A 16,240-nucleotide genomic window follows, 5' to 3' on the forward strand; every position below is an offset into this window, starting at 1 on the left:
GGACAAATGTATTGACACAGGTGCATCTCACAAATTTAAAATAAAGTTCATTTACTTCAGGTATTTAATTAATAAGATGAAATTGTGTTGATTGTATAGATTTATTATACACAGACTTATATATTTCCAGTAGTTATATTTGTTCATTTGTATTATGAGGGTTTGCAACTTATAAAACAGTTTATCAAAAATATTAAATATTTACAAAAAGTAGTTTTAGTAGAAAAATGCTACGTTACTGACCAAAGAATTACGGGGAAGACTGCTGATTTGACAGTTGTCCAATAGAAAGTCATTGACTCCCTTCACAAGGAGAGCTCAAGTCATATAAGGTCATTGCTAAAGTTGCCAGTTGCACACAGAGGACTGACAATGAAATTAGTTTGTATGACTGCCTAAAAACCCTGACTGTAGATTTAATTAGTGTTTCAAAACCCCGGTCCTCAAGGCACACTGCCCTGCATGTTTTGGGTATTTCCTTGCTTCAGTCCAGCTGATTTCAATTGATGACTGATTAACAGGCGTTTGTTGAACTGCAGTCAGTTGAATCAGGCACATTAAAGCAGGGAGACCTCTAAAACATGTAGGACAGCGTGCCTTGAGGATCAGGGTTGGGAAACACTGAATAATTTGAAGTGAAGTCATGATCATGTGTCTTACCAGCCATACGTTCCTCTTTAAGCCTCTGAAGAAACTCAGTCACGATGAATAGTTGTTTACTATCTACAGCAAATAAATACAGTTGGAGGTGCTCTGTCAAAAAGCAACTCCTTCTGCCCTGAAACTCTTCACCATGCCGTTTAAATACTCAGGAAACTCCTCCTCTCTTTGACCTCTACAAACACATGCAAAAGAAAAATATAACATAATTACTAACATTTCACTTTTAGCCATAGGGGAAAGTAAGTCCACCCTTGAGTCGTACTTTACTTATGATGACATTCTAGAAAAGTAATCTTTAGTCTTAAATTGGAGGGACATTTATAAAGATGATTACCTCATGCCATATCATACCAATGAATCATTGGGTGTTTAACATTTTTCATGCCCTCCCTTTGTATTTTGGTTTAGTAATTTGTTAAATCAATATCAGTACAGTGAGTTTTGTTTTTGTTATCTGAGATCATGTTGGCTTAACTTTAGAGAAAAAACCCCCACAGCATTATTTTAGACTGTTTTCCAGGAGATGTATGGCGCTTAATTTAGAAGAGGTTAAGCTTTTGTTATACCATCAATAAAAGTTGCACTTTACTTCCTGTGAGAGAGCCTCTATCTGAATCATCTAGAGAGACATGTTTTTCAATTAAATTTGATCAGGTGTAAGTGATATTTAATGTCCATCTGTATTTTGTACCCCTTGGGTATTTTTTGTTGTCAAGGAACAGTCTCAAATATACCAGCTTAGTTACACAGGATGGAGAGAAACTAAAATCAAAGTCATTTTAACAGATTCTCAATTGGTTTTGATTTGGCTTTGATAAAATAAGACTAGACTTTTATTAAAACCATTGAATTGTAACTCTGCTTGTGTGTTTCTACACCTTTGTATACCTGTCATAATTCTTGATCTGGATGAGGCCGTTTTTGTTCTCTAATATTCTCTAACAAACCTCTTAGAGGTAAGTAGGCCATGAAAACAAATGTATATCACACTTTTTTAGAATTTAAATTTGTGAAAAGAAAATAAGTAACACTGTATAATTTTTGAGTATGCACTGATTTATGTTGGTCTAGCACAGAAAATCCCAATAAAAAACATATAGGTTTGTGACTGTAAAGCAACAAAGTGAGGAAACGTTCAGGAGTAATGAATACTTCTGCAAGGCCATTTTAGGTTGTTTTTTTATTGGAGCAATATTAAATAGGTTGAGAATGGCTTGATTCTGTTCCACAGTCTTCATTTGAGTCCAACTTGAAGAAAACATGGACAAGACTCATAGCTGATTCTTATCCTTTTTCAGGTACATGAGCTCAGAACCTCTCTATGAGGGGGAGCTTTCAAATAAAACCAGATCCCATTCCTCAGATGTCCATACGTTGGTCAGCAAAGCCAGGATGGGTGGTTTCCCAAGCCATTTTTAACGAAAAGAAAACTCTGTTATTTCAGCTGTCAGAAAATAAACAAGGAAGCTTAATTGCACACTCACATCTTCCCCAAGTCATAAAGTCACAATCACCCAATATCAGTGAATAAAGCAAAAGGCTCACGCAAAGTAAGATTGGTTCAAAGAATTAATTATATGAAGTGTATCTTGGCAAAGATCTCTTCTTGTCTTTTAGGGAGAGCAATATCAGCCAGCTTTGTAGAAGTCTCTTTCCCATACCGAGCACAGGAGGCCCAAAGTTCCCTCTTAAATTCATCCAGACCTTGTTAGCAGAAGCTTATGCACACAGTGGTTTACCTCAGCAATTTCCCCCTTCAGCTGGAGGTCAAAAGTGTTGTTTTCACTGCAAGTCCAGCTTGTTGATTGTTTTAAACCCATTTCCAAAAATGCTGAGTTCTGTTGTTATAAATCATTGACAACTGCTGCAAAGTTTGCCAAATTTACTACTGGGCCAAAAAAAACAAACAACTAACCACATGGATTATACTATGCATAATGATGTTTATTTGAACTTTTTTGGAAAAAGTGCATTAAAGATTTTTAGTGTAAAAAGATATTTGTCTGCTCCCAGTGGAAATGACTGTTAAGTAAATATGTCATAATGTTTAACCCTTTGAACATGAATTTGGATATGCATTTCAAAAAATTAGAACATCATTGGGAAGCTTATTTCAGTAATTAAATTCAGAAATGATCTCTTTATCTATCTGGATATATATATATATATATACTGTATATATATATATATATGTAAGTCACAACATTGACGATAATGACTTATAATTTATGAAAATCAAAAATTCAGTTCCTCTGAAAATCTGAGTATTGCATGGGCCAGATCAAAGAGAGAATTTTGAAATACAAATATATCATTGCCTCCACAACCTTTAGGAAACAGCTGTTATGACATTTTTAGGGAGGATGAGTCACAAAAACATAATGCCTTAGTAAGCTGGTTGGCTGTCGGCAGAGTGCTGCAGCATATTCACGGAAAGGTCAGTGGAAGGAAAACATGGGGTAGGAAAAGCTGCACCAGCGGCAGGGATAACCACAGCCGTAATAGGATTGTGAAGAAAAGCACATGAAAACACTTGTTAACCAGAAAAACATAAAATTCTTACGTGGACTAAAGAGAAAAAGGACTGGACTTCTGCTCAGAGATTCAATATCCTATTTTCAAATTAAAAGTGAACTGCAGTATTTGTGTAATACTCTAATTTCTGAAATACTGAAAAATTAGTTTTCATGAGCTGTAAGTCATAATCATCAGAATTAGTGGAAAAATAAATTACTTGGGCTATATGGCTGTGTAATAAATTAGTACACAAGACTCTCTTGATAAAATGAATGAATTAAATAAATAGATTTCTCAATATTATTATAACCTTTTGAGATTCAGTAGTTTAAGAACAGAAACATAACAGACCAACACCTGAATTTGTAATTAAAAAAATTGTTTTAATAAATTAAATGTGAAATACATCCTGCCAAACCAGCAAAGAAAAAAAAAACAGGATCTCCTATTTGACTCAATGCTGTTGTGTACATGTGTAGTATGAAGTCACTGAAACAAGTCCTTCAAATGTTACAACATGATATTAATCCTTCCTTAGATTAGTTTGGGTGGCTACTGATTGCCAACTCACAAAGGCCGCAGCCCAAACCTCCTGCTCCATGCAAAACAAAGCAAGACAAAATAGTGTCAAAAGAAAAATTTAAATGTGCACAAACAGGTTTCCCCACTTTAGATAAGACCATAACAAGTACTGCTTTTATTCTAAACTCATTGAGTTCAATGAATCATACAAGAAAACAACCTGCAGCAAAAAAATATTTTGAACTCTTAAAAGGTTTCATCCTTTGTCTGAACGCATTCACACTGACATGCACACAAGCCAAGAACTCCATGAAATGAGAGGATTCAGCTTTTCCTCTCCATCCCAGCTGGCGGTCCATCCCGTGTCTAACTGCACACAAGCCACAAACAGGTCACATGCAGAGGCTCGGCACACAATGCATCAGCCGCTCCACACAGGGGCTTCAGGTAATTTAGGAGATCACGTTATTGAGAGATGTTTCCGGCTTCCAGTCTGCAGGGGGAAAGAAAGACAAGAAAGCCGGGACGGAGCTGACTCAGCGGCTCATTCGAGTCCCTCAAGGACCGTCAGGCTTCACAGAGGATAACGGGGAAATCTACATGGATGCACGGGAAGTCCAGCTTTACAATTCCCTGAAAGGACACAGAGGGAATTTAAATGATTTGCAACAACAACTGAACTAGTGTCTACTAAATATGCACAAATCAATCGGCCAATTTTCTCTTGATAAGCTCTGATCAAAGGTCAGCAAGGCAAAAACAGTATTTTCCTCCTCCACTATTCACTAAATTTACAGTCCCTAGAATTAAAAATAAGAAACAAATTAGGCAGGTCAAAGACTTCAAAGAAAATAAAACTATTCTCCAGCAGTCAGGGAAAGTCTGAATCTTGCATTTAAAGTGCATACAAGTGAATTCTCATTTGCTTATAATACAGTTCTGTCACCTGAGGTGTTAAGTTTTTCTGAACCCTTTTCAGTTTGGCTCTTTTACGTCCATTTTTTGTCACAATTGTCTCCTCGTAGAACTCGTGAGCCAAGTCACCGTCCTCATCGAAGTACATAGAGCTGCAGCAAAAAAAAAACAAAAACATGGCAATATATATACATACATATATTGGCCTTGTAGTCGATCTCTTGAGATCAACATAGTTTTTTTCTCCGTCTCAAACACGTGACTGCAATGAAAACATAATCAGTTTTTCTTAGAGCAAGAAAAGGAAATATTAGCTTAACTTATTTATACCAGGTCATTAAAAAAATCAACTTACTGAACTCTTTAATAAAGAAATATTGACTCTCAAAATTTGAACTCACTTTAATTTGATTATAAAATCCAACTCAGTTTATGACTCCATTATGATTCCTCACATTTATGGACACTAAGCATATATTTACCTCCGTCTGGTAAATACGAAGGGAGTCGCTCCAGGGAAACTTCGTACTCTAGCCAGTGACTGCTCGTTTCCATCTTTGGCTGCATCATCCCCGTTGCCTGAGCCAGAGAAAGGCCAAAATCCTTTGGATTTGGAGCCACTACCCCCCATCTTCAGCTGCAGCACATTATTTTCCCTGATTCACAGGGCAGCCAGTGGTGATTTACTGTTCTCGTACGGGAGTAAATTGGGTCTTCAGAGTGGAATAGCTAAAGAAAAAAAGAGATTGAAATGTTTCACTTGAAGCAGAAAGCACACCAAGGACAATTATTCTGTAAAAACAGAACCATTAAAGAGTAAAGGTTTAGATAAAGATCAGTGAAAGTGGGTGGTTTGGTCATAAAAACACAATAATGCAAGCCACTGAATGTTCATTCAAAACAACTATGGCCACCAAGTTACAGAAGCAAATAGATGCTGCTTCCATCAAGAGTGCAACTGAAGCAAATCTCAAAAGTCCACAGAGACACCACTGTCAATATTTAGCTGGGAATTAAGAAAAAGAAAAGAATATTAAAATTGTGCATTTTTGGGAGTTTGCATACTTGTCGGAGGCCTAAAAACACAAACACTGCTCACACCCAAATTTCCAACACAAAATAACTGCATATTAATATTAACTACAAGTCTCATAAAACCAGCAGAGGAAAAATAAATTACAACAGCAAAAGTAACAAATTCAACTATATTGTGAATATTTAGGTTCTGAAACATAAATTAGAGACATATTTCTTATCAACATTCCTGTCTCTGATAATGACAAAAAGGAAAATTGCCCATCCTAACATTTTAGTTTCTGCTACTCCTTTCCTTTCCCAAAAAGCATTTTTTGATTTTCTGTTTTACCCACTACCTGGTAAGACATTTGTACTGATTTATTGCTTTTTGCACTGATTTTAAAATTTGGAAGCAAACATATGTTGGCAGATTATCTCACTTTTTGTACTTCCACAGTTTTTTCCCCTGGTAGGGAGCCTCTTCTTTCTTTCTGATATTTTTTATGTTACTGTTAAGTTCACAAATAATATAAAAATACTCTTATTTCTTAAAGGTATTCTAGAAAAGTTAACATTAGTTCTTGCAATGACAATAATAACAATAAATATTCTGATTACAATATTCAGTGTGATATTTGGCTATTTTCGTTCCTCTCTTTCTCATCTCAGATGAGACGTCAATGTTGTTTGTGTGTGGTGTGAACACCTGCTGCTGTGAGATTCTATCCAACTGGTTAACTAATACATTAGCATGTGAAACGCAAGTTCATGATACTTGGAATACATTAATCAACAATTATTGCTCTTCAAATAGTCCTTTGCGACATGAATATTGCAGACACTAATATTTCAATAACAATATATAAATGATATATTGTGCAACATTTTTAGATCATATATTTTAGTGTTTTGTTTTTTAGGTATCATACTTCAAATTTCCATCTCTTTAAGATAAAACAAAAAAGAAAAGAAAAAAAATAACATGATAGGCATATATTTCTATATTTTTCTCTTTGCATCCAGTCAATATATCATAATATATAGTAAGAAAAAGCAATATACAAAATAGAGAGCCACATAGTAATAAAACTCTAATCGCCTAGAACAGCCTCTGATTTATTTTCCTTATGGATAAGACAAAAGGCACAAGAGGACGTCATTAGGGTTGCTGTAAATATGCCAAGAAACCACACACGGGCCAAGAAGCGTGACAATGCAACCTATTAAAGCCACAATATGTTGAGAAAGCAAAGCACTGACAACTGTCTGTGTAATGCCACGCAATGTAGCAATGATGTGGTTATAAAATACAAGTTACGTGCTTCGAAGAAAGATGAACAACATAAATAAATGTCTTTAACATTGGCAAAGAAGTAGCTAATTTATTTAGCGGCTTTATCAAAACAGTTAAGAGACTGTTCTATAAACTTAAAGTAGACCAGCTTTAATGTTGTTTTATGACCTGAGAGCTCCCATCGCTGTTACCTAAAGACAACCAGCGCTCTTTCTAGCATTTACTAGGTCAACACGCTTCTAAACAACATAACGTTCACCCACGTTGACGAAAGCTAACGTTAGCGGATTTCTTAGCTATTGTTGGTAGTTTCAGGGTAGCTGTAAACCTACCTAAACCGAAGAGCGTTGTGTTCACAGAGGCAAATATTCCTCTGATGAATTTGTCCGGATGAGTTGTCAATATCACCAACGACCAAAGAGCTCGTAACATCAACAGCTATTACATTAGCTATTTGTGCTAACGGTACTGCTTCTTCAGCTGCCCTTCCCCGTATTGTTCTGTGCGTTACCTGCCACCACGTGGACGGGAGGTATAAATGGAGGTCGTCTTCTTTTTACCAGCTCCATCCAGATGTCCTCTTCTTATAACAAGGACAGATGTCTTGGTGTGTAAAGATGGTCACACAGATAATTGCTTCATGAAATTATAGGTTTTATATTGGTCATATTCTCTATCTGAGTGCTTGGATCAATAAAATCAGAGAAATCAAACTAATTATCAATTATAAAAACTTAAATGAATGTTTTTTTTTCATTATAGTTGTGGAGGGATTTTTTTGGCAGTTCCCGTGTTAATAAAAGCAGGACAATAAGTTCCTCTTTTAATTCAGTACCACAATCTCCTTGTTTTGCTTTGTGGGGAAGATAGTCCCAAGTTTTCCTTCTAGGTTTCTGGGCATGTTTATTTTATTTCCATGTAACTTTGACTCTATTAATGCTAATTGTAAATACTTTTTCAAGAAAAAAATATAACTTAAAATTAAAATGTAATGTAGAGCAATCAGTGGCCTACATGACATTAAATTGTATTTTTTGAACATACCATTAATGCAATTAGTTTTCATTCCTGATTTTTGTATTCATTCCTTGATGTTACAAACGTCTCAAAACATCATGTTTAATTTGTTTTCCACTATATTTAAGCATATTTTCATGTACTGTAAATCTACATATTTGCACATCATGTGGGGTTGGTTGGGGTGGGGGTAATCAAAATAAAAAAATATTAGAACATGTGTTGCCTCTTGATTTTTTTACATTACCAGGATGACAAAAAAAAAAACAAAATTGTGGGTTTTTTTTAAAGAAAATACATGAATAGATTTTGTATGGTGAGGCCTGGAAATGTTTATTTCTATGGAAATCTTTAAAGGAGCATTTTAGGGATCCAAGTAGAGCACAAAGTATAGGGCTAAGGGCAATTAATGGCCCTCTTGCTATTCCTTTAAATTACAGTACCATGAGAGAGTATCTATTTTTGCTTTTTTGTCACACTTAAATGTTTAAGATTATTAAGCTAATTTCCATGTCAGACAACTAGCGTAAATACAGAATGCAGTTTTCAAACATTAATTTACTTGTCAGAAGAAAAACCTGTCCAAACCAAGCTGGCCCTAAGTGAAAAAGTAAGTGCTCCCCTCATTAAATCATTTTAAAAGTAGCAATAACTGATATTACCCATAAGGTGCATTTTCATTAGCCACATAAAGCCTGATTACACTGTTGATTCTACAGAGCTGTAGAATCTATAAATTTATCAAAGCTAAAATAAAGAAATTTCCAAATAGATTAGAAACAAGATTATTGACATGTATTTGTCTGGCAAAGATTACAATGCTTTTTCCAAGATAGTAAGACTCCAAACAGCCTGAATGAGAGTCACTATCCACAAATGGAGAAAACAATGGTGGTGAACCTTCCCGGGAGTGGCCAGTCTACTAGCATTGCTCCAAGAAAGCAACGATTCATCCAAGAGGGCTCAGAAGAACCCAAAGGACCACAGAACTCAACTGGATCAGCTAAAGTCAGAGTTTATGACATTAGCTGGAAGAGTAGGAATAGACTGGACAAAAATGGTATCCATGAGAAAAATTCAAGGGTCAAAACCACTGCTGACCAAAAATAACACAAAGACATGTCTCACATTGGTGAAAAAACCATCGCGACATTACTTGGGAAATATTTCTGTAGACTGACAACACAGAAGAGGAACTTTTTGGAGTGTGTGCTTCCTGATACATCAGACGCTGGTAGCTGTCGGTGGTACATCCAGTTATTAGGTTTACAGGTGAAATACTCTTCTGCTTAACGTCAGGTTGATTTGGATAGATTTTCCCCTAATTACAGAACATGGACTCAATTACAATCTGGATTTATTTACTCAAGCTATGTTTACTAAAGTTTCATTAATGATGTATAACACTGTTGTAATTAAAAAAAACAACAGAAGAAATATGTGAGTGGGAAAACTTTGCAGCAAAGCATACACTTTGAAAGGATCATAAACTTAACATCACATGACCTGTAGTTTATTGTGATCAGTTTATTAGATAATTTGCATATAAATACACGTACTCAACTCCAAATCACAGCTTTATTAAAGTGCCAGTATGTGATAAAAGACAGCATGGTCTGGTGCTTTCAGTAGCTCACATTAAATGTAAACACATGTATTTCTGCTTCATTAACAAACTATAATCTGAAACATTGTCATTGCCTGAGCTCTCTCCTTCCCTTTTGCGTCACCCGTAAAGGTTCCCATTTCCGTGGCATGAAAAGATTATTCCTAATGTTGAACGCCAAGGTTGACTCTTTGTCAACCAGGGGTAGTTACGCGGGCCATTGCGTGCCTTATCATGTCTCTAGCATGAGCATAGCGATTCACAATCTGCCGTACATGCTCTTCTTCCTCGCGCTGTAAGATTCGCAAGAAGTTGTTCAGCTCAGGAAAGCTGAAGGCATCCCACTGCAAAGGAAAGACATTTTGTTTTAAGATCACACAAACCACCCATAAAATAAAGAGTTTACTGATCCTAATATCTGATCAGAAAACTCACATTTACATCTCCTGTTTCATTCTCCTTCAAAACCAGACTCAAGACTGATTCACTGGGTCCAGCACACAAGCGCAAATACAGAGGGCGCTCGTCATCAGACAGCTTGCGCATGAACACTACAAGAAAGCACAAAAAATATAATCAATGGTTTTCTTCTCTGCTTTAACAAAATCCTGATGTGAGGAATCCAACCTTGACTTTGCTTTTCAGCACGTTCAAACAAGGCAAACTTTGCCGGATTGTCGACCACAGTGAACTTGTTCAGCAACGCCTCGATGACTTCTCGCACTCGGGTTTCTGAGCTCACATGAAGGTGCTTTGCTGCGTCTTTGGGGAGGTAGAAAGACGTCCGCCGCCTTGTCAGTCTTTCTTGCTGATCGTCCTCCTCTGTCCAGCTCTGGTTCCGAGAAGGTGGGAGGGAGATGGGGCGGAGTAACTGAAAGTGGACCTTTATGAAACCAGTGTACGTCCCATCTTTATTCTGTTAGAAATACAGATTCACTAGAGTGTCATTTCTGGAGACAAATCGGCAAGTTAGAAAGATATTATGTAAAAACTGTCCAGAAGTTCACATAAACACATCCTCGGCATAATAAAAACATAACTATGCATAAATGCAGCTGAGTTAAAGAACCTCTACCAACTTTGCAAAGAAATGTAGTCAAAAATCCAGCCACAATTATTCCAGAAGCTTGTTGATGGCATCAAAAACATTCAGATGCTATCATTAAGAACCCATAATTATACAACATTCATGTTTCTAAGAGGACCAGGACAAGCTTAGCATAAGCCAGAATCAAGTTTGCTGTGACTCACATCCACCATGTAGAGATTGTTGTTGATCTGAGCGTTGTACTCCTTCACCTTCTGCTGAATCTTACCAACACTTAACTCTTGTTTACCCGGTTCAGTCTGGTCATCCTGAAAAGGGACGAAAATGTTGGAACCAGTTACGTCAAAGGAAATCGGTTGAGAAGAATCAAGGATGGAGGGATGCAACAGAAAAGAATGGAAAATGGAAAAGACAGATAACTATTTCGAAGGCTCATGGTTGCACATCTGTGAAAGAAAGATGTAAGCCTGTAAATAACAGTTTGGTCCCTGAAAGTAAAATGAAGTGCTTGATTTATTTCTTCCTGTGACATATTTGGACAAGTATGCTTTTTAATATTGTCACCACTATTTTGCAAGGATTTTCTCTAGATGCTCCCTAATCTATCTTCTCTTTGCTCTGTTCCCGTTCAGTGTCTCCATCAGCTCCACTCACCTCCACAGCCAAAGTTTCACTTGAGGTTATTTTTTTAATCTGCACAGAAAACTTCGAGAATTCATTTTTTGATTCATTGCCTTTTTGATGAAGCGTTTATCAAGAATTAAATATAATAAATCTAAAACCTTAGGACATCAAAATTGAATCCTAAATGTATTTTTAAATTCAAAGTCACCAGCTCAGAAACCCTTTGCATACCTAATTCACCCTAGCAGTAATGCATTTATCAACTATGATCTCAAATCTAAAGATTAGATTCCTTTTAAGATGTGGCTTCAGTGGCCTTCACTGACAGTAATTACACAGGAGAGTAAAGGGAGAAAGAAATGAAGCAAATATCCCTGGGACGTCTGCTCTACAACCAAAAAACATTCCTTAAAATGCTCAAATCTCATTTATAGTTTCTTAAATTAGGATATTATTTTCTGAAAATTTTGTATTTTTATTTTAAACCTGATGTATCATAGAGTTTCCTTACAATTTCCAATAAAAGAGGAAAAAATAGCAACAAGGAAAGACCTTTCTTTCATACGGAAGTGTATGGTTCTAGTTTTTTTCTTAACTGAACTTTAATTCCCGGTTTTACTTGTTCCAGAGTATCCTCAGCTTCTCAAAAAGACCCCCGTTCTAATCCCAGCAGGGGAATAAAAGGCTAATCACAACTGTAGAAAGTGACCTAATTTGATTAAAGTCCACGTCTTAAGTATCTGGATGGATTTCAACAAACCAAATGCTGGGTTTGTTTCTCAAAACTAAAGAGCTGATCGTTGAGCTTGTATACATAGTCACAGACGACACTAAAAGCAGATAGTTACATAGTAAAAATATATATTTAAAAATATAACACCACTTTACGACAATATGTCTTTTTATCAATGACAAATAAACAGTAAATAAACTGGTCAATTATTAAGCTGCAACCAAGGGAGGTGATGCACTACCATTTTTTAATTTTTGATCTAACATCAAAATGAAATACATGGAAAGGTTTTAGCTGGCAAAACGTAAACACTTAATGGGTGAATGTTATTCTGGAATGTTCATTATTATGTTCTGTTTTATGAGTTGTGTCGCATTTTACCACATTTGTGTCCGTCTCGATGGAGTCCTCACTGTAGTCTGTGTTCTCCGTTAACACACTCCCCTGTGTGCTGCAGTCCAGCTGGATAAACGGTCGGCAGCGGTAGTGACAAGTGTAGCTGCAGTCTGAAGGAGAGAAACAGATATCAAAAGAAGGTGTGGTTTTGGTTCCTCTGTTTTGCTTTAACTTTGGGTGTTGCCAATCTGTATCTGTTCCTGTACTGTCCCACTGAGCTGTCACCACTGTGAGTGAGACTGCATGTGACTGACAGTACAACAGAAACGCCAGAAGTAAAAGAAAACAGAGAGGCAAAGACAATCCTAGACCCTATATGTACAAAAAACACTGAGCTGAAAGATGAAACAGGCCAGAACTTCCAACTGATAAGCTAAATGGCTTGGAGAGGAAATCTAACATCCTGAGGAATAAAACAGAAACAGCCCAAAATGACAATAAACATCCATTTCCAATGTGACTTTGGCAATAATTCTTCTTCAAAACTGTTTAAAATAGAACAGAAACAGCAAAAAGCCAAGTTTAGTCTGTATAAATAGACAGACACTGCAGTATTCAGCAACCATTACTTGCAGACATCAATTATACATTTGTTTAGATCTGGTCCAGCAGAATAACTCAAAAGCTTTGAAACAACATAGGAACAGGATGTAAAGCATCAGGCTTTCAATTTGCTTGAAGCCTGAAAATCTGACACTTTTGCTGGTCAGATTAAAATAGACTTAAGTTTAAAATAGATCAAAATTAGAAGAAGTACTCACTGGCACAGCGTAAGCTCTGCTTATAGAGACCCCAGATGAATTCTCCACACAGGTCACACCAGCTGAGGTGTGTGTAGCTATAGGGCTGGAAGTCATGGCCCACTGCCCCCTCTCCCAAGTGACGGACCGGTCCCTCGATGCTGACGCTGCCTCCAACCAGACGGACAACGCGGCCAGCGCCAGGCTGGCTCGGATTGACAGGGGCACAGGCGATGTGTGAGGATGGAGCGGCTAGCTCGATGGAATCGTTCACACTGAGGTCCTTCAGCTCAATCAGCTCACAGTTAGTCATCCTGTCCTCGATGCAGAAACTGAAATATCATGCAAACACTGGGTGTTCATGAGGGCGTGCAGGTGTGTGTGGAGCCAAATGAGGAAGCAGCAGAGTTGGATTTACACCTTTCCATCAGACTGAAGCATCATTTTGGATTCAGTCCCCTTCCAGAGTCAGGTAGCGTCACAGTTCGAAGCTACAAGACATTAAATAACAAAAAAGACTGTAATGGATTTTGATAAAGCAACTTTTCTCTAATATACAGTGTCAGAAATTTACATACAGCATCACATATTTATTACTCTATGACACCCTCACAAATATTCGGTCAAATTAACTTGTAAGGCTGTATCTCAATCACAACATTTGCTACTATGAAGCTTTGGCTTGTCTGCAGTCAAATTCTATATCTGTTATAAACTGTTTTTGTGTCTTTATTTGATTTAAAAGTTCAAAATAATTTATATTCATGTCTATAACAATTAAACATAAAATGGACTGTCACTGCACCTACAGTTAACATAAAGAACAAACGTAAACCTGTTTCTGACTCTATCTTTAAAAAAAGAAAAACAAAGGATTAACATTTGTCATCTGATGCCAGGAATCACACAGTTACATAAAATGTGGGACAAGATGATGGGTATAATCCAGATCTATCCCTCAGGCAGTATTTACACTGTTCTTTACAAAATGTAGCAAACAGGAGCAACAAAAACTGAGTCAGTCCAACTCAGGCAGAAAACTGAACAGTTGATGGTAATATAGATATTGTGAAACAGAGTCCAGTCCTGGAAACCTGGAAAAGACTTAAGAATGTTGTGGAAGTTCACCCTCCAGAAGGACATCCATAACATACAGCCAGAGCTACAATAAAATGCTTTAGATTAAACATAATGTATTGAAACAGCCGGCAATAAACTTACGTGTATTTGAAAGTTTATATTCACATTTGTTGCAAAGCCAATTTGGTTGAGTTTGAGCTATTTTGCAAAAAGGAATGTGCAAAATTTGAATATCTAAACTTGTAAAGCAGATGCATACCCCAAAAGAAGGTAAAGAGCCTTTAGACTTTTACTTAAGAAACACATTTTTAAGATCAAGAATTATTTTTCTTTCTGCTTAACAACAACCCTATATGTTTGTCTCTCAAATAAATACCCAATAAAATGCAATAAACCATGAGGTTACAAAAAGTAAAACAGTTCAAGGGATGCAAATACTTTTGTAAGGCGGACTTTATCATTTATGAGACAGCACATAATTTTTTAAGTCATAACAATATAAATGATAAAAAAAAACTGAATGACAAAGCAAATTCATGAAGGTTTTGAAAACCTGATTTTCTTTTCTCTCTGCAGCAGGTGTAGGGAGGATTTAAGAGTCTGGGTGAGGAGGGATGTGGTTTCCTCTAGAAAATGAGTAAAAAGCCAAAAAATATTTCTTAATTAATGCAGCAAATTCCACTCAGTTTCTCAAGGAAGAATAAATTCATTATTTCTCTGCTGCCACAGCATTCTTTTATTAAGATAGGAGAATACAGCCGCATCTAAAACTGTAGTGAACGTATTTTCTCTTTGGAGCAAACTTATTGTGACTAGAATAAGAACAACCCGGGGCTGTGTTTGCCAAGTGGGTCACCACACGGTGCAATTATCCACGCAGGGCAACAACAACTCATTGTAAGCGACATCATTTAAGCCTATATGGTGTCATACTTGTTTATTACCTTCTCAGCTCAGACTTGTGCCTGCAATATTTTCACGTGATAAATTATTCACTAATTGAACATTCAGTCGTTAAAAGCAGCCGAGACAACTCGGTCTAATCCCGCAGCTCAGAGTCTGGGAACGGGACAGGGATAAACTCCACGGACAGATACCCTGACTAACTGTTCACAGAAACCCCCTTACCTCGATCACTCCATCCACGCAGCTGTTCGATGGCGATATCTGCATAATATACGCACTTTTTGTCCTGGAGTTATCAGCGAAGCGTCCCCCACCTCATCTCCCTGCACGCACTTTGGGTTTGCGCATGCACATTGTGAGACTGGGATTATCCCTTAAGCCAAAATGTGGCATAGAAGTGGACAGAGAGAAGAGAAGGCGCTGCTGGAGGAATCATCTCTGCTGCACGCATCACATGATGTACACAGAGACATGATTTAAATAGATGGGGCTGAGGAGACAAGCTTCTGATGTTTTATACCACTTTATAAAAAATTAAATTAAATTAAATTAAAACCATTCACTGTGGTTGTAGATAATTCGGGACTTCAGTGATGAATAAATACATTTACTTGATTAAATTGTAGATTATGTTTTGTTTCATGGTTAGACTTGTCTTTCAAATTTATTTTATTGATTTATTGTTTACTTATTTGTTCTGCGCTTTGAGATCTACAACTATAAAGGGCATTATAAATAAAGTCTATTATTGTTATTAATTTAGGGTTCATGTCATTTATTTTAAATGAAGAAAAAATAAATACATGCAGTATTTACGAATTAAATTTCACGTAATCTAGTATTTACAGAACATACACAGTTCATTTTGCATGTAAGTAAAACAGGACGAGACATTTTTGTTTCCAAATTGCCCACTTTTATGCGAGAAGGCTGTTAAATCTTTGATTAAGGATATGTGGAAATCATTCAATGAGGAAAAAGCCCTCAGGCTAAAATATGGCTAATGAAAAAATAAAATGTGGTCTTCCTATTTTCTACATTCAAATCAGACTTTCATCAGCGTCTATATTTTACCTCCAATACTTAAACCAAATTAGTGTTTTAACACAGCAGCAGCAGTAGTAGAAGAAGAAGGTATTTATTGTGTGGGAGTAAGCTTTTC

The 16,240-nt window shown here is 36.6% G+C and overlaps 2 protein-coding genes across 2 annotated transcripts; both read right to left on the bottom strand.

Annotated features, from left to right (window-relative positions):
* Positions 1-3,626: 3,626 nt before the first annotated feature.
* tusc2b (tumor suppressor 2, mitochondrial calcium regulator b) lies at positions 3,627-7,441 on the bottom strand. The gene is made up of 4 exons (XM_032550524.1): positions 7,261-7,441; positions 5,100-5,346; positions 4,649-4,769; positions 3,627-4,335 (listed from the first exon to the last, which is right to left on the bottom strand). The coding sequence occupies exons 2-4, from the start codon at positions 5,246-5,248 to the stop codon at positions 4,270-4,272; spliced, it is 336 nt and encodes a 111-aa protein (XP_032406415.1). The 5' UTR covers positions 5,249-5,346; positions 7,261-7,441; the 3' UTR covers positions 3,627-4,269.
* A 2,011-nt stretch (positions 7,442-9,452) lies between these two features.
* rassf1 (Ras association domain family member 1) lies at positions 9,453-15,396 on the bottom strand. Its single transcript, XM_032549022.1, has 8 exons — positions 15,301-15,396; positions 13,513-13,583; positions 13,114-13,424; positions 12,338-12,462; positions 10,803-10,907; positions 10,179-10,467; positions 9,987-10,102; positions 9,453-9,895 (listed from the first exon to the last, which is right to left on the bottom strand). Exons 2-8 carry the CDS (start codon positions 13,518-13,520, stop codon positions 9,746-9,748), a joined length of 1,104 nt encoding a protein of 367 aa, XP_032404913.1. The 5' UTR covers positions 13,521-13,583; positions 15,301-15,396; the 3' UTR covers positions 9,453-9,745.
* Positions 15,397-16,240: the final 844 nt, after the last annotated feature.

The sequence above is a fragment of the Xiphophorus hellerii genome, chromosome 20 (genome assembly GCF_003331165.1).
Source record: "Xiphophorus hellerii strain 12219 chromosome 20, Xiphophorus_hellerii-4.1, whole genome shotgun sequence".
NCBI lineage: Eukaryota > Metazoa > Chordata > Actinopteri > Cyprinodontiformes > Poeciliidae > Xiphophorus > Xiphophorus hellerii.